The sequence below is a fragment of the Staurois parvus genome, unplaced genomic scaffold, assembly GCF_062004578.1.
Source record: "Staurois parvus isolate SC_StPar_1 unplaced genomic scaffold, SC_StPar_1.0 ptg000147l, whole genome shotgun sequence".
NCBI lineage: Eukaryota > Metazoa > Chordata > Amphibia > Anura > Ranidae > Staurois > Staurois parvus.
This window is the reverse complement of record NW_028317943.1, coordinates 12,186,148-12,211,034: the sequence shown is the minus strand read 5'-3', so window position 1 is coordinate 12,211,034 and position 24,887 is coordinate 12,186,148. Positions and strand designations below refer to the sequence as shown.

At 43.9% G+C, this 24,887-nt stretch overlaps 1 protein-coding gene across 7 annotated transcripts in view; it reads right to left on the bottom strand.

Annotated features, from left to right (window-relative positions):
* Positions 1-4,551: 4,551 nt before the first annotated feature.
* PPP1R12A (protein phosphatase 1 regulatory subunit 12A) overlaps positions 4,552-24,887 on the bottom strand; it is a 178,007-nt gene continuing 157,671 nt past the window's right edge. For 4 of the 7 annotated variants that reach the window (XM_089674039.1, XM_089674040.1, XM_089674043.1 and 1 more), the window contains 2 exons: positions 11,993-12,150; positions 4,552-6,981 (listed from right to left, as the gene is read on the bottom strand). In XM_089674039.1, coding sequence (XP_089530165.1) covers positions 12,016-12,150 — 135 coding nt within the window. In that variant the 3' untranslated portion in view covers positions 4,552-6,981; positions 11,993-12,015. The remainder of the gene's footprint in view (positions 6,982-11,992; positions 12,151-24,887) is intronic. The other 3 variants (XM_089674041.1, XM_089674042.1, XM_089674045.1) reach the window with 1 other exon arrangement.

The window sequence follows — 24,887 nt, the reverse complement described above, 5'->3', positions numbered from 1 at the left end:
CTATTTGTGTGAAAACAATGATAAAAATTTTATGGAGTACAGTGTTGCATGACCACGCAATTGACATTCAAATTGCGACAGCGCTTAAAGCTGAAAATTGGCCTGGGCAGGAAGGGGGTAAAAGTGCCTTGTAGGCCAGTGGTTACATTAGCAACGGGCAGCCATGTGTGCACGCGCACAAACGAACAGACGACTATGCACAGCAGAACGGGCCCTCACACATCTGTGCCGTTGTGTAATCCCAGAGACTTCAGCTGCATAAGCATCTTCCTGACACACTGTCTGCATATTGTGCCACTGCAGGGCCCAGGGGGTGTCACAGTACCTGGGGAAGCTGCCGGCCAACTGTAAAAATACTGGTGGCCGGTTAGCAAATGGTTAAGGACCATGCCTTGGTCCTTCGTGAAGCCTGCTCCCAAGGAGTCCTTGTTTATGGCAATGTAAAATTACTAATTTTCCCTGATTATTTGGTGGAGACTAAGCCAATGGAAATGGTTTGACGCTGTCAATGTTAAGTGAGAAAGAGGTCAGATATATTATGCACTTTCCCACCAAACATTGAGGCGGTCTGTGCATCACCAGATGCTGTGGCATGACTGGGCACTGTACACTAGTAATATTGTTTTGTTCTCCTTTATGCAAATTGTTACCTTACAGTGCTGCACTATGGATCCTCTGAAGGTAGCTTGCTGTCCACTGGAACTCTCTCCTTCAAAAAACACACCAGGTTATGTAACCCTCCTTGTTTTCTGTTCTACACTGGTTAATTCATCTGCTGAATACCGCAAGACTGTACCCCCAGCTACTGAGTGCACCGCACCATACTTTACATCCGGCTGTTCTGGATCCTACACTGCATTTCATTTCCTTGAACTTCTATGCCTTTTGCACATTGTGACGCCCCCCCCCCCCATGTCGTATTTTACCATGTTCAGAGTTGGGTTTCAGACCTCCCCATGCTTCTGTGGGGGATGGCATGAAATCTTTGTTTTGTGTGTTTAGATTTAGATTTTTTTTTTTTGTTTTATACAGCATGTTCTATTTTCCCATGTACAGTTAGATCCATATATATTTGGACACAGACACAATTTTGTTTTGTTTTTTTCAGGTATTTATCAAAACATATTCAAGTTATAGTTATATAATGGATATAGGTTGAAAGTGCGCACTCTCAGGTTTAAATTTGAAGGTATGTACATCCAAATTGGAGGAAGGGTTTAGGAATTACAGCTCTTAAGAAAAGCCATCCCCTCCTTTTTCAGGGGACCAAAAGTAATTAGACAAATGAATATAATCATAAATAAAAAGTTCATTAATATTTTGTTGAGAATCCTTTACTGGCAATGACTGCCTGAAGTCTGGAACCCATGGACATTACCAAAGACTGGGTTTCCTCCTGATGCTTTGCTCTAATTGCAGCCATCTTCAGTTCTTTGTGAGTCATTCTGCCTTTAGTTGTGCATTCAGCAAGTGAAGTGCATGCACAACTGGGCTAAGATCAGATGATTTACTAGACCATTGTAGAATATTCCACTTTTCCTTCAAAAGCTCCTGGGTTGCTTTTGCAGTGTGTTTTGGATCATTGCCCATCTGTACTGTGAAGCGCTGTCCAATCAACTTTGCTGCATTTGGCTGAATCTGGGTTGACAGTATATCTTTAAACACTGCAGAATTCATCCAGCTGTTTCTGTCTGTCACATCAATAAACACCAATGATCCAGTGCCACTGGAAGCCATGCATGCCCATGTCATCACACCACTGCCTCCACCATGTTTTACAGATGACGTTGTGTGCTTTGGATCATGAGCTGTTCCAAGCCTTCTCCACACTTTTTTCTTCCCATCATTCTGGTACAGATTAATCTTAGTTTCATCTGTCCAAAGAATGCTTTTCCAGAACTGGTCTGGCTTTTTTAGATTTTATTTTTTGGCAAAGTCTAATCTGGCTTTTCTATTTTTCAGGCTTACGAATGGTTTGGACCTTGTGGTGAACCCTCTGTATTTGCTCTCATGAAGTCTTCTCTTGATTGTAGACTTTGGCAATGATACGCCCACCTCCTGGAGAGTGTCCTTCACTTGTCTGTTGTGAATGGGTTTTTCTTTACCATATAGAGGATCCTGCGATCATCCACCACTGTTGTCTTCCATGGACGTCCATGCCATTTTATGTTGCTGAGCTCACCAGTGCTTTGTTTCCTCAGAATGTTTCCAAACTGTTGATTTGGCCACTCCTAATGTTGCTGCTATGTCTCTGATGGATTGGTTTAATTTTTGAAGCATTACAATGGCCTGTTGCATTTGCATGGACAGCTCCTTTGAACACGTGACATAGGCTCACTGCAATAGATTCCAAATGAAAATACCACACTTAGAATCAACTCTAGACCTTTTACCTGCTTAATTGATGAAGAAATAATGGAGTAGTCCACACCTGGCCATGAAATGGCTTTTGATTCAATTGTCCAATTACTTTTGGTTCCTTAAAAAAAGAGGGGATAGCTACACATAAGAGCTGTAATTCCTAAACCCTTCCTCCAATTAGATTGTACATACCCTCAAATTAAAATTGGAGTGCGCACTTTCAGCCCATATCCATTACATAATAGCTTGGATATGTCTTGGTAAATACCTGAAAAAAAACTAAGTTTTGCCTGTGTCCAAATATATATAAGGACCTAACTGTATATGCCACTGAACCTTTGTGCCTTCTCTAGGCTGTGGGGGACTCCAATACTTAGTCAACTCCCATCATGCCCACTATATCTCTATACATTTTCACAATGTCTCACTGTACCATTGTCTCTTGGAATATGAAAGGATTAAATTCCCCTATTAAACGCTCCTTGGCATTTCAATTACTTATGTACTACTGTCCCCAAATTTACACTCTTAGAAATCCACTTGGTGGGTAGTAAACTTTCAGTCAAATGAAACCCTGAGTGAGACACCAATACCATTTCATTTATTCCAACTATTCTAGAGGAGTGCATCTAAGACATAACTCTCTTTCCTTCTGGTTGCTGGACTTGGTATTGGTTGGTATATTATTCAGGCTATTGACTCTGTGGAAGTTCTAATACGTAGCCGTGAAACAATTTTATACAGTAACTGAATTTGAGTCGGGGGGGGAGACGACTAAATACAGGCTAACTACTTACTGAAAATGCATGGATTCTGGGTGATTTCAAGAAGGTCCCTGAGCCAAGGGTGGACAAAATGGTCTGACTGTACTGCTCATTCAGACCTTCTGGGCTGTACCAAGGTGTCCCCTCTAACCACTGTTTGGAGGTGGCAGAACCCTTCTCAGCAGGCATTTACCTGTCATTCAGTCAACTACAAAATTTTCCTGCATTGATTTGATGTTTGCAGGGGATCTGGGAAGTCACCATTTTGCCATAGGGCATATCATACCATGCCCCCATTTTACGAGAGGGCACTTCCAATACATTATAGAGAGGGTCAGGAGGAATTTAAGATAAGTTCACCATTCCGAACATGTTCAGCGACTGCCCACCCCCTTCCCATGACAGCAGCCAGGGGATCTTCTTCCTGCACCCGCTGTCACAATTTGATAACAGCACAGCCTACAGGGCTCCACCCACTTGGCTACGTCATTCAGTCACAGTTCCCGGTGAATAAATAGACTACAACTACTATCAGCCATTGCTGCCAACGGCTTGTAGTTCTCAATGAACCATGAGGGTGCTGGTGAGCACTCAGTTCATTGATCTTAAAGCTCTCCAGTAACTGCCTGCCAGTATCAGATCATCCTGAGAGTGTGTGGGAGCCTGGTCTGTGTGGGTGGATGTCTCCGATGCTGAAAAAGCTTTTTACTTTGTTGAACAGATCTAGCTCTGGACAATCCGCCGCAAATTTGGCTTCAATCGCCAATTTATTTATTGGCTATGTATGCTCTACTCAGCCCCTACAGCTAGAATGCCTACCAACAATTCTTTGTCCCCTTTCACCTGTCTAGAGGAAGGATGCAAGGTTGCCCCCTTTCCCCAGGCCTGTTTGCTTTGGCGCCTTTATGATGCAATCTCTGTGAAAGGAATCAAAGTGGGTGGTATTGAAGACAAATTGTCCTAATACCTGAGATAAAGAAGGGTATCTTCAGAGTATAAGTCATCCTCATTGAAAGCTAAACTACAGATTTTTTTCTCAACTTCAATATCAGTAGAAAGCTCAAGTGTTCCCTATGTAGTCCATTTATTAACCACTGTATACACAGATATAGTGGTCTATACTCCTATCATCCCTGCTGACTACCTGTATGGATACTGTATGCTGCATTGCTTATATGTTGTACTTTTCAATAAACATTTTCCTTCTGTTAAAGAAACACCTTTGTCCATAACAAAATGATACAGCAGTCTTTGAAAACTACAAACAGGTGCCATTTTGTATCCACAGTGTGGGGATATCTTTTGATAACCAACAAGCCTTTTTCTTCTAGGAAACTCAATAATACTTATTGTTGTGATTGCAATTGATTTTAATGTTTGTGTAACATTGTGCGACCTTGTAAAGACTATGGGAGAAGTCACACTGTTGATCTTAAGAGCTTGTATTTAATGACCTTTATTTCACAAGCAGTATAAATATTTGGATGATTCACCCAAACTAGTCAGCAAAGCATTTCATTTTAAACATATGCAAATGCAATATGCAGACATTTGACCCAAAAGGCTACTGTATAGACTCAAGGTATTACATACCCGTTAATGCCAGCGTTAAAAAGCCTTCAATGCAATTATTCCTTTAACATGTTTACGCACACAGGGAAAATAGTTTCATTCATTTTTATTTGTATATGTCAAAATACACTTTTCTCAAAAGACTAGGTTTGTTATGAGTTTCATGCAGATACAGAGCCTGCTCATTACCACCAATAAAATCACTGTAGCACAGTAGCCAATCTGTTTAGATAAAGAATAAATAACTAAATATAAAATACTAAATTAGAAATATTTAATCATTCTTCACAGACACCCAAACTTTGCCAAGTATAACCCATAATTTAAACAATCTAGCATCTCCACAATCGTCTGCTGTACAGTTCTTTTACTTGCATCCTCAAGATGCAAATCTTTAAGACCCTCACATACATAATAAATGAACAGCAACACCCCACAATTATCTTTGTACCTTAAAAAGTCAAGAATCCTGAGCTTGGCAGTAAGAGCAAGACAATGTATCTTCATAAAACTTAGAAACCAAAACAAAAGGACATCAAGTCTGAATAACCAAAAACCCCAAAAATAGGCAGTAGATCACAATGACCTTTTCTTGTAAATTAAAGGGGTACAAATTCACATTTAATATAGTATACATTATAGTCAACAATACAATAGCTGCTGAAAGCTTTACAATTTACAACTTTGTTTTAATGACCAAGCTGTTTCAGTGGATTAGATAATTCATGTGCCATTGTTACGCTGTCATTCTCATAAGTCAGTGAAAATATAAAAGCTTTAAAAAAAAAAAAAAAAAAAAAGGGGGAAAAAGAAAAAAAAGCAGTAACTCTCACTTCGCTGTATACACATACATATTTATAATATTTGTTACTTTCTGCAAAAAGGCCACTGAAATGTAGAAAATAGATATGATGGTGGTATTAAATTACATGCCTTCTGACATGGTAACAGTGCATTTACACAAGAGAGTGCATGTTAGAATTCTAAGTGACTTCACTCTGACTAGCACAAATGATACTGACAGCACTCAAAAGAAACATGAAATGTAGTGAAACAATAACATACTTTTAATAGTTGTGACTTAAAAAGAAAAATAACAAAATCAGAATATTTTACAGTTATAACTAAAGTCACGCCTCCATAAAATAGACAATATACCATAAAATGACCGAACTTTATTAAGATCACTTACTACTTAGGAATAATCTAACCCGGAGTAACAGACATTGCTGACAAGGAGGTGGATCTGAGCATGCCACACAGTGGTTTGGGAACGATACAGCTTCTCCATATATACCAATATATAGATATAAGCTAGCATATCTATATACTTTTGTATATACACGCACACAAATATATACACATGCAAAAAAAACAAAAACAAAAAAAAACAATCAGTATCTGCTAAAAATGAGTGTGGAGGCTACGGTACTGAAAATCTCATTCAAACCTTATAAAAGTGATGGCTAGTAGGGAAAGGTTTAACCTTCTCATTTTCCAGAGATTAGCTTAGCACAGGTGGTAAATGCAACTTCCCCACTAATGTCTGAGTAGTCAAACAAGTCATTAAAAGCAATTTCCTAATGATCAGACTTGTATACTTTGTAAACCTATACATTAGGCCTAGTCAACCTGTAACGCTGTTGCTGACATCACAGTAGGCCTTGTCAGTACAACATCAGCATAACATTACAGGCTACATACAGTACTTCCCCAATAAGAGGTCTACAAACTATATAAAGGAACTGCTGGCACACTCACCGACTTAAAATTTCAAGAGAATGTTATATAAAAGTAAAAATAAAGTGAACTGAAAGATCTCAGGTGTGGCACAACATAAACTGTGTGGTAACTTGTCTGTGGTAGCAGAAAGCTTTTTGATAGCAAAAGGCATATGTACAACTAAGGCTTACTGGTTAAATATAGGAGGCTTCTGGCCTTGAACACTTTTCTTGCACTTTGTAACTGTAAACAAGAATTCATAGTCACTTTCTCTCCTCAGCAGCCGCACTTTAATACAAAATTTTTTTGTACAAAATGAAAAAAAAAAAAAAAAAAGGAGGGAGTTTGGCAGGATTTCTGAAAGTTACAGTTGCCAAGGAATTTTCCCCCATGTATCCAGTGACTGCCACGTTATGGTGCACTGGAGTTACATATGTGCAATGCCATTAAACTGCTGCTGTGGTAAAACCATTTTCTATTTGGAAAGCTTGCTTATGACTCTGATTAAGGCTCCATTTTCATCTTTTAGCCTCTGGTTGTCTGCTTTCAGGTCAGGTAACATCTGTTTGGAGGAAAAAAAAAAAAGATTGATGTTAAATATATTAACTGGAAATCTCAAATCTAAATAGCTAAATGTACAGTTTTCTAAGTTCCCAGGTTAGGAGGCAATTTAGCACACTGCTCACAAAATCCTAGGCTATGGAATTGCATTGGCAGGGAGGAATGGCTGCATATAGTATTAAAATTAAGCCATATTAGTTGTCACTTTAGGACAAATCAATAGAATTATGTTGCCGTATCCAGTATTAGGAAAACACAGAAGAGAATACAACAAATCCCTCCATTTATGTGTAACATGACAAAATATAACTATTTTTAGCTCAAGAAAAGCTGTACATAGTGCTCTCTCTAGGTGACAAAACTGGATGGTGTTAATGCACAGAAACATTTCCACAACTATTAAAGTTTGCATCAAGCCTTAGAATTCATGCTTAAAGCCCTATACCCCCTTGAACAAAAACGATGAGAGATTGATTTTGTTTACTGAAGCCGACCATACATGGATTGAATTTTGGCCGATTCCTGCTGAATCCTCCAAAATTCATTCTGTGGATATCTCTGTTGGCACCACCTGGCCAGGCAAAGGTCTGATTTTCAATTAATATTTGGCAAAGAAGCTAATGGAGATCAAAGCTGACGCAGATTAGACCATCCATTCTGTGTAGCGTGGATGGAAGTAGTGAGTGATTACTTTCATCCCCCCAACCACCACCCAACTTCCTCCAGCAAACAGCAGGTGACTCCCAGTTTCAGCTCTGTAGGTTTCTATGAGCCTGTGTACAGGGGGTGTGTCCTTACCCTCCATTCAGCTTATCAGATTACAGGGAGCTCTTAGATCTAGCTCTACAGTGTGTGACATCAGTTCCCTGCCCCTGATGCTGAGAAAAATCCTTTGATTTGTGTGTTTCAGAAGGATCTACAGGTGAAATGGCTGCAAATAACAGGTACAACTTATATAGAATTTATTTAATCTCTGTGTATCACCTGAGGTTAGTCACTTCACTGGGTATATGTATGGGTTTACAACCATTAAGTAATGCAAGCAAATATGTACAGCACTGGCCAAAAGTTTTGAGAATGACAAATAATTCACCTGCAAGGAAAAACATGTGCAGTCATCATTGCTCCACACAAAAGGGATTCATAGGCAAGGATATACTGCTGCTACTAAGACTACACCTAAATCAACCATTTATTGGAGCATCAAGAACTTCAAGGAGAGAGGTTCAATTGTTGTGAAGAAGGCTTCAGGGCGCCCATGAAAGTCCAGCAAGTGCCCGGACTGCATCCTAAAGTTGATTCATCTGCGGGATCGGGGCACTACCAGTGCAGATCTTGCTCAGGAATGGCAGCAGGCAGGTTTGAGTGCATCTGCACGCACAGTGAGGTGAAGACATTTGGAGGATGGCCTGGTGTCAACAAGGGCAGCAAAGCAGCCACTTCTCTCACAAGAAAATCTGGGACAGACTAATTCTACAAAAGGTACAGGGATTGGACTGCTGAGGACTGGGGTAAAGTCATTTTCTCTGATTAATCCCCTAATTGTTTGGGGCAGCTGGAAAAAACCTTGTCCAGAGAAAAAAAAAGGTGAGCGCTACAAAATCAGTCCTGTGTCATGCCAACAGTACGGAGTGGGCTCACTCACAATTTCATCTAAGAACACAGTCATGAATAAAGAATAGTACAAAAACATCCTCCAAGAGCAACGTCTCCCAATCATCCAAGAACAGTTTGGTGACGAGCAATGCCTTTTCCATAATGGAGCACCTTGCCAAAGTGATAAGTAGGTGGCTTGGGGAACAAAACATCGAAATTGTGGGTCCATGGCCATAATACACCTCAGACCTTTATCCCATTGAGAACTTGTGGTCACTCCTCAAGAGGCAGGTGAACAAACCCCCCCCCACAAATTCTTACAAACTCCCAACCATTGATTATGCAAGAACAGGCTGCCATCAGTCAGGCTGTGGCCCAGAAGTTGATTAACAGCATGCCAGGGCGAACTGCAGGTGTCTTGAAAAAGGGTCTACACCGCAAATATTGACTCTCTGCATAAACTTAATGTAATAAAAGCTTTTGGCACTCATGGAATGCTTGTAATTATACTAAGAGAGTAACATCTGACAAAAAGATCTAAAAACACTGAAGCAGCAGCCTTTGTGAAAATTAATATTTGTGTCATTCTTAAAACCTTTAGCCAGGACTGTATATACCACAACTAATGCCATTATAAATTCAAAAGGAAAAAAATGTATATGTTTTTAAATGCATCTAGTATGAGTCCCTTAATATAACGTTATAATCAATCTTCTGTACTCCCTTGTCCAGCAGCATTCAAACTGGGCTGTGGAAAGGAAAGCACACAGAGTCATCATGCTCTGAAGCAATGCACTTTTGTGCCCAGTGGCCACACTGAAAAGAGAAAGCAGACTGAGCAGTGCCCATTTCAGGACATACCTCAATACACTGTTAATTCTCCAAATCGCAATCTGCCTCCACTAAGACTTCGTCAACATCAACTAAAACATACACACCTGTGTTCAAAACCTGGGATACATGCCTCAACCTCAATCATTTAGATCAACTGTACCCAATGTCTAGGTCAGTCGCTCAATCATCAGTCTTACTGCAGATCTTTATCTGCCCACCACCCCCAAAAACCCAGGTTATTAATCACCTTTAGGCACTGCTCAGGTCAGATCATTTACATAAGGCAACAAGAAACTAAGGCTGGCCATACATTATACAATTATCTGCAGATTTTCTGCCCAATTTCCTTTAGATTTACCTTCAACTATGTAGTGCAAGGGCCTGCCTAATTGGATATAACTGAAAGTGTTGTTTAGGTTTGTCCTCCTATTATATGGTTTTTGGTAAATCTAAACCAAAAATCTGCAGATAATTGTATAATGTATGGCCAGCCTAAGACAGCCTTCTGTGTTCTTAGTTAAGGGCAAGAAAGGCATACGTCCAAATGTGTGCAGTTTAAAGGATTAAATGGAAGCCTGGGATAAATCTCTCCTGTAGTGGTTTCTGAATCAGTTTACTTAGAACAGGTTGTGTAATTATTGGGTTTTTTTTTTTTTTGTGGCCACACCACAGCATCTAATTGCAAACTTGACCTTCCGATAAGCAGAGCAAGTTATAGACTTACGCACTATTAGGGGCAGCACAGTGGCTAAATGATTAGCATGTCCACCTGGCAGTACTAGGGTTGTTGGTTCGAATCTCAGCCACGGCACCACCTGCTTGGAGTTTGCATGTTCTCCCTGTGCGGGTTTCTTCCGGGTATTCCGGTTTCCACCTACACTCCAAAGGCATGGTGGTAGGTGAATTGACTCCTGTTTAGATTGGTCCTAGTATGTGTATGTATGAATGTAAGTTAGGGACCTTAGATTGTATACCCCTTGAGGGTTAGGGACTGATGTGAATGTACAATATATATGTAAAGCTCTGCGTAATATATAAGTACATGTAATAAATCTAACCCCTGGATTTACATGCATATAAAAAAAAAGTACAGTACAGCTGGATAGGACTGGCGGTAAGGTGACAATATACACTGTCACTGTACTAATGACTGACTGGGAAAGGGTTAACAACTAGGGGTGATCAAAGACTTAATTGTGTGCCTAACAGTGTGTAATATGTACTGTTTTTTACTAAATCTGTTTGTTCTCTTTGTACAGCGCCCTGCCTGTTTGTTAACACAGGGCTCTGGGCTGTGATTGGACACAGCCGATCAGCAGGTCTCAGCCATGAGTTATTGTCTGAAACCTGTGTCCAATCACAGCGGGGGTTGGGAGGTGCATGCGAGCGCCTTGAACCCAGATGTAGGGGCTGACATACAAGTACGTAATTGTGCCTGTACGAGCAAGTGGTTGAAAACAACCAACTGACATATAAATAAAAACATAGGATAGCTCAGCCACTAAAATGCACCACTTGACAACTGTTTTACACAACATGGCAGCCCTGGTTGTTATACATCTCCCAGACTAAGACACCAAAATCTTTTTTGTTTTGGGGTACAGGGTGAGGTTAGTAGGAGTGCTGTAAGATTGGAAGGTAAAGGTGATGGCTGGCTGAGGTATTTAGGAGACCTGAGCATAACTAATGAAAACATGTATATAAATGAGAAATTGATATTTGGAGAAAGCAGCATGTTGAGGCAATGTCCTAAAATACATGTACTGTATGACTTTGGTGATGTGGCCTCGCAAACTGCAGGTTATGCTGCCTAGAAGGGTGCCTGAACCACAAGATAAGCTGAACATAAATTACTACCTAAAAGGTAGAACAGTCCAGATGTTTTTCAAAAGTGTATAAGGCCAATTGCCTGAAATTAGGCTTTAACTAAAGCATAACAAGTAAAAAAAAAAAAATAAGTTGTAACTTTAAAATCAGCAACACACGGACCTGGAAAAAGTCAAGCTACTCCATGTTCCATACTATGTTCACAGCTAACAACTACATGTACTACTAACAGTACTTATAATGCTAAAGCAGCTTTATTACCGAACTGTTAGGATTCTTTAACAGATGCAATAAGTTTGTCTAATTTTTTGGGAAACTTAAGAATGAGGACCATTTTGAGATGCACTGGAGGACATTCACAAAAACACAAAGTATTCCTTGCTCAAGTTTCCAGCACCCCAAATTCTGTTGCGAGCATCCAGAACACATGCAGTAGTTTTTACTAATGCAAGATAGAAGCACACACAAGGTGTTTTCTATTTTAATAAACTGTGGACTGAAAAGACACTGATGTGACACTGGTCTAAATCTACATTCGGACTAGAGAATATATCCTTTTCAACACTGTCAATTATGTATGATTTTAATTCAAACAATGGGATGTGATCAAAGTTGGGGGTTTGCACTGGGGACCACTATTTCAAACATTAAGCACTGCATGCAAAAAGCCACACTAATTAACAAGCAAATCCCCAGGCATACTTATGCACTAACAGCAGATCATAGCAATGCATTGGCTCAAACAGGGCACCTGCCTGACTAGCCACAGGAGAAGGAATTACAAGTCCACAGACTGTAGCTGCCTACAGGACTCTGAGAGCTTGCCAACAACTCTGGTCAAAGCTCTGTTTTCAGCCACCAGTCGTTCATTTAACTGCCTCAAAGTATGTATCTGTTTTACTTGATGGAGGTTCTGCAAATTTAAACAGACATGACAGAAGTGAAAAGTTCATAGAGAAAAAAAACGGGAAAATTAAGGACGTATACCAAAGTTTTTTTTTTGTACATGCCATAAAATAATTTTCTTGCAGTCCCAAGGGACACAGCTTAATAGGCAACCTAAGTTTATACTGTCCTCTACAGGAGTGATGGGTACTAGGCACAAACTGAAGGCCAGGCCCCCTGAGGCTACAAACCCCCTCTCACCAGCCTAATTGCAGCAAACAGTTGGAGAGGGGGAGGGGGGAGGAGAGAGAGAGAGGGGGGGAGGGGGAGGAGGGGGGGAGGGGGGAGGAGAGAGAGAGGGGGAGGGGGGAGGAGAGAGAGAGGGGGAGGGGGGAGGAGAGAGAGAGGGGGAGGGGGGAGGAGAGAGAGAGGGGGAGGGGGGAGGAGAGAGAGAGGGGGAGGGGGGAGGAGAGAGAGGGGGGAGGAGAGAGAGGGGGGAGGAGAGAGAGGGGGGAGGAGAGAGAGGGGGGAGGGGGAGGAGAGAGGAGAGAGAGGGGGGAGGGGGAGGAGAGAGGAGAGAGAGGGGGGAGGGGGAGGAGAGAGGAGAGAGAGGGGGAGGGGGGGAGGGGAGAGAGAAGGGGAGGGGGGGAGAGAGGGGAGGGGGGGGAGAGAGAGAAGGGGAGGGGGGAGGAGAGAGAGGAGGGGAGGGGGGAGGAGAGAGAGGAGGGGAGGGGGGAGGAGAGAGAGGAGGGGAGGGGGGAGGAGAGAGAGGAGGGGAGGGGGGAGGAGAGAGAGGAGGGGAGGGGGGAGGAGAGAGAGGAGGGGAGGGGGGAGGAGAGAGAGGAGGGGAGGGGGGGAGAGAGAGGAGGGGAGGGGGGGGGGAGAGAGAGGGGGGAGGGGGGAGAGAGGGGGGAGGAGAGAGAGGAGAGAGGAGGGAGGAGAGAGGGGGAGGGGGAGGAGAGAGAGGGAGGAGGAGAGAGAGAGAGGGGGGGCGGGGGCAGAGAGAGGGGGGCGGGGGCAGAGAGAGCGGGGGGCGGGGGAGAGGGGGAGAGAAGGAGAGAGAGGAGGGGGAGAGGGAGAGAGAGGGGGAAGGGGAGAGAGAGGGGGGACGGAGAGAGAGAGGGGGGACGGAGGGGATGGGAGAGAGGGGAGAGAGGGGGGGATGGGGGAGAGAGGGGGGGATGGGGGAGAGAGGGGGGGATGGGGGAGAGAGGGGGGGATGGGGGAGAGAGGGGGGGATGGGGGAGAGAGGGGGGGATGGGGGAGAGAGGGGGGGATGGGGGAGGGAGGAAGAAGAGCGGGGGGGGGGGGAGGAAGAAGAGCGAGGGGGGGGGGAGGAAGAAGAGAGGGGGGGGAGGAGAGGAAGAAGAGAGGGGGGGAGGAGAGGAAGAAGAGAGGGGAAGAAGAGAGGGGAAGAAGAGAGGGGAAGAAGAGAGGGGAAGAAGAGAGGGTAAGAAGAGAGGGGAAGAAGAGAGAGGAAGAAGAGAGAGGAAGAAGAGAGGGGAAGAAGAGAGGGGAAGAAGAGAGAGGAAGAAGAGAGAAGGGAGAAGAAGAGAGAAGGGAGAGGAAGAGAGAAGGGAGAGGAAGAGAGAAGGGAGAGGAAGAGAGAAGGGAGAGGAAGAGAGAAGGGAGAGGAAGAGAGAAGGGAGAGGAAGAAGAGGGGGGGGGGGGAGAGAGTAGAGGAGAGAGAGGAGGGGAGGGGGGAGGAGAGAGAGGAGGGGAGGGGGGAGGAGAGAGAGGAGGGGAGGGGGGAGGAGAGAGAGGAGGGGAGGGGGGAGGAGAGAGAGGAGGGGGGAGGAGAGAGAGGGGGGAGGGGGGAGAGAGGGGGGAGGAGAGAGAGGAGAGAGAGGAGAGAGAGAGGGGGAGGAGAGAGAGAGGGGGAGGAGAGAGAGAGGGGGAGGAGAGAGAGAGGGGGAGGAGAGAGAGAGAGGGGGGCGGGGGCAGAGAGAGCGGGGAGAGGGGGAGAGAAGGAGAGAGAGGAGGGGGAGAGGGAGGAGAGGGGAAGGGGAGGGAGGAGAGGGGGGGAAGGGAGAGAGAGGGGGGACGGAGAGAGAGGGGGGGGACGGAGGGGATGGGGAGAGAGGGGAGAGGGGGGGGGGGCGGAGGGGATGGGGGGATGGGGGAGGGGGGAGAGAGGGGGGAAGGGGAGAGAGGGGGGAAGGGGAGAGGGGAGAGAGGGGGGAGGGGGGAAGGGGGGAGAGGGGAGAGAGGGGGGAGGGGGGAAGGGGGGAGAGGGGAGAGAGGGGGGAGAGGGGAGAGAGGGGGGAAGGGGAGAGAGGGGGGAGGGGGGGGAGAGGGGGAGGGGGAGAGAGGGGGGGGAGAGGGGGGGAGGGGGGAGAGGGGGAGGAGAGGGGAGTAAGAAGAGCGAGGGGGGGGGGGGGAGGAAGAAGAGCGAGGGGGGGGGGAGGAAGAAGAGCGAGGGGGGGGGGGAGGAAGAAGAGCGAGGGGGGGGGGAGGAAGAAGAGCGAGGGGGGGGGGGGAGGGAAGAAGAGCGAGGGGGGGGGGGGGAGGAAGAAGAGCGAGGGGGGGGGGAGGAAGAAGAGCGAGGGGGGGGGAGGAAGAAGAGCGAGGGGGGGGGAGGAAGAAGAGCGAGGGGGGGGAGGAAGAAGAGCGAGGGGGGGGGAGGAAGAAGAGCGAGGGGGAGGGAGGAAGAAGAGCGAGGGGGGGGGGGGAGGAAGAAGAGCGAGGGGGGGGGAGGAAGAAGAGCGAGGGGGGGGGGGGAGGAAGAAGAGCGAGGGGGGGAGGAAGAAGAGCGGGGGGGGGGGGAGGAAGAAGAGCGGGGGGAGAGGAAGAAGAGGGGGGGGGGAGAGGAAGAAGAGGGGGGGGGGAGAGGAAGAAGAGGGGGGGGGGAGAGGAGAGGACTGAGAGAGGGGGGGGAGGAGAGGAAGAAGAGAGGGGGGGGAGGAGGAGAGGAAGAAGAGAGGGGGGGGAGGAGAGGAAGAAGAGAGGGGGGGAGGAGAGGAAGAAGAGAGGGGGGGGAGGAGAGGAAGAAGAGAGGGGGGGGAGGAGGGGAAGAAGAGAGGGGAAGAAGAGAGGGGAAGAAGAGAGGGGGAAGAAGAGAGGGGAAGAAGAGAGGGGAAGAAGAGAGGGGAAGAAGAGAGGGGAAGAAGAGAGAAGGGAGAGGAAGAGAGAAGGGAGAGGAAGAGAGAAGGGAGAGGAAGAGAGAAGGGAGAGGAAGAGAGAAGGGAGAGGAAGAAGAAGAGAGAGGAAGAAGAAGAGAGAGGAAGAAGAAGAGAGGAAGGAGAGAGAAGGGAGAGGAAGAAGAGAGGAAGAAGAGAGAAGGGAGAGGAAGAAGAGAGGAAGAAGAGAGAAGGGAGAGGAAGAAGAGAGGAAGAAGAGAGAAGGGAGAGGAAGAAGAGGGGGGGGAGGGAAGAGAGGGGGGAGGGAGAGAGTAGAGGAGAGAGGGGGGGGGGAGAGAGGGGGGGAGAGGGGGGGGGAGAGAGGGGGGGGAGAGAGGGGGGGAGAGGGGGGGGGAGAGAGAGGGGGGGGGAGGAGGAGAGGGGGGGGAGGCGCTCCTTGGGGTCATCCGGTACCAGACAATGGTTTCACAAAATATCCTCACAGCGAAACTTTGCATATGGGTAGGAAAGCCAGAGTGTATGAAGAAGTTCGGCAGGTCTGTCAGGTCCCAAAAACTTGGCTTTCGCCACACCTATGCACACTCCAAGTAATTAAAGATGGCAGCGCAGGGGAAGAGGGGCTGGGCAATAGGACTGAAGTTCCTTTTCCAGGTGAAAAGCTGAAACTACACTTGAAGAAAAAAACATCCTTTGTATCAATCTCTTATGTAAGATCACATGGAGGTGCCTACAGGTTAAATGTTGAAATCCGTAACCTTTCTGGCCAAAGTGATGCCTCAAAGAACTGCTACCTTACAGGAAAGCAATCCCAAGAAAGCAATCAAAATACATTAGAATGAAGGATTTTGTAGTACTGATGAAATGAAATTTAACCACTTGTCTACTGGGCACTTTTCCTGCCCAGGTCAATTTTCAGCGCTGTCGCACTTTGAATGACAATTGAGCGGTCATACAATACTGCTCCCAAACAAAAATGTTTCTTTTTTGAGACATGGAGCTTTCTTTTGGTGGTATTTAAATCACCACTTTTTTTTATTTTTTGCTAAACTAAAAAGACTGAAAATTTCAGTCCAAAATATTCCTGTCTTCCAGAACCTGGGTTCCTACAGCCAGGCTGTTAAAGCCAGCAAAGAAAAAGAAGGGTGAAAGTTCAGCTCAAGTGTTCTTTATATGGTAGTAGCCATGAAGTGTTGGCAAACAACCAACTGCTTCCTAAGACTTGGGCTTCAAAAGCCATGCCGTTAAAGCTAACGATTGAGAAGAAGGATGGAATAGAGGTTGTCTCTTAGTTGTCTAACCCCTTAACGCCAACGCCTCCCAGCCCTTTAAGGGGTTTCTGATGCTGGGAGGGGCAGGGTTTATGATCACGTGACTGCTGTGATTGGCTGTCACAGCAGTCAACTGATTAGAAAGCTACCAATCACTAATTGCGTACAGGCACTGGTACGCTGTGTAGCGGGTTCTTCTGGGTCAGGTTGGTACAATGAGAATCATTGGCACTCTCCCTTGCCCTATTTATGGAACAGGAAAGACAGAATTGAACTACAGGGAAGGAAGAGATTAGCCAGAACTGAGACGAGGGTGATTATCAAGACATCTGATGCCAGTGCTAAAGGATCCTTTGTCCTGGCCAGAGGTGGATTGTTTTTGAATCTGGAGGCATGATATTGCCATATCCGGGATCCTCATCTCTGACAGATCAAGTTAAAGATGTCAGGGAGAAGGGCTCATTCCCTTGGTCTTGGCGGTAACTGCTGAAGTAATCCTCCCTTCAGTTATCCACTACTAGTACGTGGACCGCAGATTGCTGGACAGCGAGTTTCTGTCCATGAGATGATCTGACTGCCTTCCTTCAAGGGTGCATTATTCCTAGTGTCCCTTTGGTAATGGATGTTGTGTGATTGCACCCTGGACTGGGGGTCCATAGAGAAGAGGATCCAGTGTTGCAGAGCCATCCGTACTGCATGGAGCTTCACAATATTTATGGGGAAGTTTGGTTTCCACCAATGCTCATGTTCCCTGGACCATAAAGGGACTCAGCCCTCCTCCCCAGCCTGAAAGTGTTGCATCTGTTATCACTTCCCAGTGATAGAGGAGAAAAAAAGACATGGTTGGCTGACAGAAGGAAGGGCAGGCTGAGAGAAGGAGCATACTTGTTTCAGGACAACAAGATGTTGTGTTTTAGAGGTCTCAAATGAAATTGGGCAAATGAAAGAGCCTCGAGGGCAGATTTATACAAGGTGGGTAAAATGGTTATGGGCAGCTATTCCAGTGCAGTTCCACCGCAAGACAATGCAAAATGCCTCATCTCCTAACTGACTGTTTACCTCCTGCAGTGCTTTTTTTTTTCCATCGCAGGACAAGGCAATCCACTGCCTTGCAATGCACGGCAGCCAAAAGAACTTATTGATGATTGGCACATTGCCACTGCTGTCATAGCACTGCACACCAGGCACAGCATTGTAACAGTGGCGGGTGTGAATGTACCCTGAAAGAGGCCACCATGATGGATGTCTTACCTCAAGTCCCAAATGTCAGCTCTGAGAGAAAGCAGTTTCTTCTCTGGAAGAAAAACCTTCTCTCCCTAAAAGTGCCATTTCTTTTCCAAGGAGTGGGGAAGGAGACATTAAAGCGAACTTTCCTTTTTGGGTGGAGCTCCGCTTTAAAAACCTGTGCCCTACATAAGGAGAAGCAGGTAGTTCACCCTTAAAAATACACATTAAGAGAAAGGAAAAAAAAAAAAACAAAAAACCACAAACCAGCAGACATATGTCCCATTATACTGTATATAGATATATTGACATGTATACAAAAAATAGCATACTTCTCCAGGTTGGTCATAGTAAACTAATCAACATCACAAAGTTTTGGACCCTAATAATCATAAGTGAGATGCCTGGCTAACAGATGGTACTACACACAATCTACTTGAAGCTTAGATTTAACCCTTGTAGTACTCGTGTTTTTTCAACCTATGGATCCACCATACCTCGCGTTCCAGCAGCATGCAATGTCGATTCCCGCCTCTGGTAGCAGGCCATACATGCTCAATACCACAAAAGCTAAATGAGGACATGTTACCACCATGTACCTCCTTAAAATGCCTTGATACACTGGAGATGTGTTTGGCATTAGTGTTTAACCAGTTGCCCTCCAGAAGATTTACCCCCCTTCATGACCAGGCCATTTTTTGCTGTTCGGCACTGCGCCATTTCAACTGGTATTTGCGCCGTTGTGCAATGCTGTACCCAAACAGTTTATGTCCTTTTTTCACACATATGTAGCTTTCTTTTAGTGGTATTTGTTCACCTCTGCGTTTTTTTCTTAGTGCTATAAACAAAAAACAATATTTTCACTCATGGTTATAAAAAATATCCAATAAACTCAGAGTTAGTTATAAATTTAGGCCAAAAATGTACTCTGCTACATGTCTTCGGTAAAAAAAAAAAATATATCAATACATGTATATTAATTGGTTTGTGTAAAAGTTAGAGAGTCTACAAACTATAATATATATATATATATATATATATATATATATATATATATATATATATATATATATTGGAATTTACGTAGCTTTTACCTTCTGACTGCCTATCACATTTCCTGAGGTGCTAAAATGTCAGGGCACAATCAATTGATACAAATCTTCCGTGAAAAACAGTGGAGGGGTTAAACGCTAGTGCTGTCAGAGAACAGGGCTGATCCTGCTAACGCTGCGTTTTTGTGGACACTCTACAAAGGAAGCACTAGTAGAGTTCTGTTCATGATCAATATATTGATCTGTACAAACACTATACTAGTAATGGGGTGATCAGCGACCTATAGTGTGAGTGCAATAGTGTGCGGGCAATGCTAGCTGACCCTAACACTATCTGCTAGTGGCAGTTATACAGTGAACTCTATATACCGACACTGTACTAATGGCACTGGCTGGGTGACGGGCTGATCAAAGAGTTAATAGGGGTGATCAAAGGGTTAAATGTGCTGATAGAACCTGTGTGTGTAAAATGTAGTGCTTTTACTCGGTGCCCAGTTCTCTCTGACCTGAGGGGCAGCAGGGGGCATAGGCGTGTTCACACCCCAAAATAGGAAGCGATACAAGATTACGGCGCTTTGCCAAGAGCTGCTGCTTGCCCGCAAAATGCGTGTAAGCGGTTGGCAAGTAGAAAAAAAAAAAACCCTTAAAATTTTTTTTTTTTTTTTTTTTAATTCTCAATATGGTTTTTTTCAAACTTTTTTTTAGTAACATTGTACTACTGTGGGGGGTGATCATGGTTTTTCTTTACTTTTTTTTTTTTCTTTGCTTTACAGAAGAAATAAAGATAATTTCTCCTGCAAAGCTTGCGGTCATGAACCTAACTCATTTATGAATTGTCCTGAGTTAAGTTTTTGACTGCTCAAGATAGTGATTGGCTGGAGCTGGTTACATGGTACAGGGTGCTGTGATTGGCGCCATGTATCGTGACAGCTGTGGGCCAAATCACAGCTCACTAGGAAGAGAAGCAGAGCTGTTATGAGATTGATTCATAACAGCTTTGCTTACATTGTGATCATGTGATCGCATAGCGATCACATGATCACCAGGATGTCACATGTATTTTTAGAAGAAAAATAACTAGGGGAAGAGAAAAGAACCCAAAGTTGGAGCATGACTACTGGAGAACATGCAACCTCCTGCCAGCATAGAGTAACTGTTAGGGAAAAAAAAAAAAAAAAAAAAAAAAAAATCGAAAGATTCTTCTTAAAGTGTTACTAAACCCAGGACCCTGCATTCACTATATCCCACAGTACACAGAACATGGAAGTGCAATTATTTTAGTAAATATAGACTAAAATACCTATTCTCATCTTGTGACTTCTATCAGTGTCCAGCAGAGCAGTAGTTAAAGCTTGTAGGAGTTTTCAATTCTCCTGTCATTGTCCTATGAGACTGCAGGACCCCTGACCCTCTATCTGGACAGTGCCGATTGGCCCTGTTGCATTTAGAAACATTGTCACTGTTATTACGTAAAGTGGAACTTCACTCTGTCAATATTGACTATTTTTATTCCTTATGCTGCTAGTATTAGTAAATAGATGGGGAAGTATATCATGCAGTGCTTTGAAAAAGTATTTATACCCCTTGACATTTTCCACATTTGTCATGTTACAGCCAAAAATATAAATGTATTTTTTTTGGGGATTTTATATGAAAGACCACATTGTAAAGTGGAAGGAACATGATAAATGGTTTTCTGAATCTTTTTTTACAAATATCTCAAAAGTGCGGGGTGCATTTGCATTCAGCCCTCGAGTCAATGCTTTGTAGAACCACCCTTTCGCTGCAATTACAGCTGCAAGTTTTTTTGGGGATGTATCTACCAGCTTTGCACATCTAGGGAGTGAAATTTTTGCCCATTCTTCTTTGCAACATAGCTCAAGCTCTGTCAGATTGGATGGAGAGGATCTTTGAACAGCAATTTTCCACAGACTCTCAATTGGATTTAGGTCTGGACTTTGACTGGGACATTCTAACACATGAATATGCTTTGATCTAAACTATTCCATTGTAGTTCTGGCTGTATGTTTAGGGTTGTTGTCCTGCTGGAAGATGAACCTCCGCCCCAGTCTCAAGTCTTTTGCAGACTAACAGGTTTTCTTCTAAGATTGCCCTGTATTTGGCTCCATCCATCTTCCCATCGATTTCAATTTTGGTTTCATCTGACCAGAGCACCTTCTTCCACATCTGTGCTATGTCCCCCACATGGCTTCACGCAATCTGCAAACGAGACTGCTTATGGCTTTCTTTCAACAATGGCTTTCTTCTTGCCACTCTTCCATAAAGGCCAGATTTGTGGAGTGCATGACTAATAGTTGTCCTGTGGACAGATTCTCCCACCTGAGCTGTGGATCTCTACAGCACCTCCAGAGTTACCATGGCCCTCTTGGCTGCTTCTCTGATTAATGCTCTCCTTGCCCGGCCTGTCAGTTTAGGTGGACGGCCATGTCTTGGTAGGTTTGCAGTTGTGCCATACTCTTTCCATTATTGGATGATGGATTGAACAGTGCTCCGTGAGATGTTTAAAGTTTGGGATTTTTTTTAAAACAAACAAACCTTGCTTTAAACTTCTCCACAACCATATCCCTGACCTGTCTGGTGTTCCTTGGCCTTCGTGATGCTGTTTGTCGCAAACGCGCACATCAGAGATGGACGCGGTTCAACCATTTTGGCTTCAACCTCCATCTTGGTGGAGGAATTATCCCTCCTGATATATGTTATTCCTTCATTCTCGTTCCCCCCTCCCTTCCTGAGAGGCACACTGACAGATGTGTGTGTGTGTGTGTGTGTGTGTGTGTGTGTGTGTGTTAAAAGTGTCACAGGCCAGGTCCCAGCAGGGAGTCACGTGGTGTAATTTCGCACCTCGTGAAAAGATAACAGGGCCTTCCCAGGAGTTGAAAGGGACTCTGGGCTAATAAACGTAACTCCGCATAGGTGACAGAATTAGATGAACACTTCTCGAATCAATTTTTCCCCTATGTTTAATATCTTGGAATATGAGAGACTTAAATTAAAACCAGACATCCCGTCAGATGGGCTAGGAGCAGGCGAACCGTTTGATGGGTCATTCGAATTATCTCGGACCATCAGGGAAGCCGAAACATAGAACTTGCGAACCGTGTCACATATAATTTCATAATTCATATCTAAATAATCCTCAGGATTATCTGCATAATAAAATACCCGCGGGTGGACTGTAGCGTGTGCAGCTGGGAAGTTATGAACCAGAATATGAATTAGGAAAGATGTGGGCTCCAGTTTGGGGTTCCACCCAACGATCCCTCCCTGCACCAGGGATTGGTTTGTTACTTCAGAACCACCCCCTGCTGGGAAACTTTAAAACAGGCTGTCAAGCCTAAGGAAGGCAGAATTGAAGACATCTCCCATTTTTCCATTGTAACAGCGGGAGATCAAAGCACCATTCTGCTCTAAAAAACTTGGATCTGCTTACATCAAAGGCTTACTGGCAAGTAACTTAACCCTTTAACTTCTCTGTTATCTCTTTGCTGTGCTATGCTGTTTCCTGTGTTATTTATATATATATATATATATATATATATATATATATATATATATATATATATATATATATATCTTAGTTACATCTTCTCTGCAAATAATTTTATTGCACCTGTTTGACCCTTTTAGTAATAAATATCTCTTTCTGAAAGTGTTGAACTGTTTCTATAGTTCTTAATTGCAATTTACGAATCCCTGCCTTTAAAGAGACGCTACTGTTTGTTTTAACTCTCTGTATAACCGGCCTGTGTCAATGACCGGGTTATGCGGACGATTATTTCAATTATTATAGTGTTGTAGCGGTATCGCGAGTTTCCTCTTTGTACAAAAAGGAGGTGGTGGCAGTGTAGAGGGTTAGTTACGTAATTAACCCGACCCAGTAACAATCGCTCAGGTCGCAGGTACATAGATTGTAGTCCATTAGCTGGAAAAATCTTTGTGAAGGGTGCGGCTGGGCGTGGTATTGTTACGCACGTCACATAGCGGTTTTAGATCGGCCAGTCCTTCGGTCACGAGTTTGGTGAGAAGGTCTGGGGTCTGACGCCGCAATCGTGACACTGTTCATGAATGTTTTCTAGAAAACCTCTTAGGGTTTCACAGAACAGCTGTATTAACACTGAAATTAAATTATTCACAGGGGGACTGTATTTACTAATTAGGTGACTTCTGAAGGCAATTGGTTCCACTAGATTTTAGTTAGGGGTATCAGTAAAGGGGGCTGAATTCAAATACTCACATTTTTCAGATATTTGTAAAAAAAATTTGAAAACCATTTATCATTTTTCTTCCACTTCACAATTATGTGCCACATTGTGTTGGTCTATTACACAATACACTGCTTGCAATATGTCCTTGTCACAATCTCCTCTGTAGAGACATGCAATATGTCCTTGTCACAATCTTCTCTGTAGAGACATCGCCCTGTAGGGCTATGTTCAAAATGTTACTATTTTTACTGTAACTGAACTAATCGGTAATTTAGACATGAAATCTGAACAAAGCACATTTCTACAGTGTTTCCGTGCCAGTCTCCAAAGGAATAAGGGGTTGATTTACTAAAGGCAAATAGATCTGGAGCAACTGCACTTGCAGTGCATAGCCTGAGGGGAACATGCAAGGAAAAAAAAAAAAAACAAAAGAAAAAAACACCACAGCATTTTTGATTGCTTGTGATTGGATGAAAGAAATCAGAAGAGCTTAGCCTCATTTCAGAGCTTCCCCTCGGATATAAAGCAACTGCACTTGCAGTGCACAGTATATTTACTTTTAGTAAATCAACACCTAGGTGTAATTTCTCTCATTCATCTGTTATCAGCATGAACCACTTCCGAAAAGTTTTTCTAACACAAAGAGCTAAAAAGGTGACGGGAGGAATCTCCAGCACACAGCCTGCGATTATCAGCTCTCAGAGCGCTTGTACAACAACCTATACAGGAGGATTTCACCTCTTTGTATCACCTGAGGTTAGTCACTTTACTGGGTACAGATAAAGGTTTACAACCACTTTAAGGTGATAATTAAAAAAAAAAAAAATTCCTACACTACTAGCAGGCCATCTATATACCTGCCATACTAATGAATTCTGTCCTTAACCACTTCCAGACCGGACACTTTTACCCCCTTCCTGACCAGGGCAATTTTCAGCTTTTAGCACTATCACACTTTGAATGACAATTGCGCGGTCATGCAACACTGTACCCAAATGAATTTTTTACCATTTTTTTGAGGCAGATAAAGCTTTATTTTGGTGGTATTTATTCACCACTGGGATTTGTATTTTTTTTGCTATGTAAATGAAATGTCCAAAAATTTTGAAAAAAAGTGTTTTTTTTATAAAATTTTGCAAATAAATAATATATCATCATAAATCTTAGCCAAAATGTATTCCGTTATCTTTTTAGTAAAAAAAAAAAAATCCAAATTAGTTTATAAGCAAAAATTATAATTTCTAAACTTTTTTTTACATTTTTAATTTATTTTTTTTATATTATTTTTTATTTTTTTTTTTTTTTTTTTTTTTACATACTGTCACCCTAGCAGTACAGTGTCACCATGGTGACACTGTACTACTTGTGGGGGGTGATGAAGATTTTTTTTTTTTTTTTTTACACTGATTGCTTTTACACCCATATAGGATGTAAAAGCAATCATTTCTCTTTCTCTCTGTGTGCATTCTTGCACTCATTGAGAAGAACTGAGTGAGCTGTGATTGGTCACAGCTTGTCACATGGTACAAGGCTTTTGTGAATAGCCTTGTACCATGTGACCTCTGTGATCATTCACAGATTTCACACATAGTAAGCAATGATGTCAGAAGTGACATCTTGCTTACTACTTTGCATGTGATCACTGATTGGCCAATCAGTGATCACATGATCGGGACCTCGTACAGAGGTCCCGTCCGACGATCGGTGTTTCACTGTGTCCGGAGGACACAGCGGGCACCGGATCGCGGTGCTGCACGCTCCCAGGGAGCACGCACAAGCAGGGTGCGGGGAGGCCGTTTATAGACGGCCACCCGACCCTGCAGTGCCACCGTCCGGCCGTTTATATACAACGGCCGGTCGGGAAGTGGTTAAAGGACAAAACGAGAAGAAAAATCAAAAACTCCTCCCACCAACT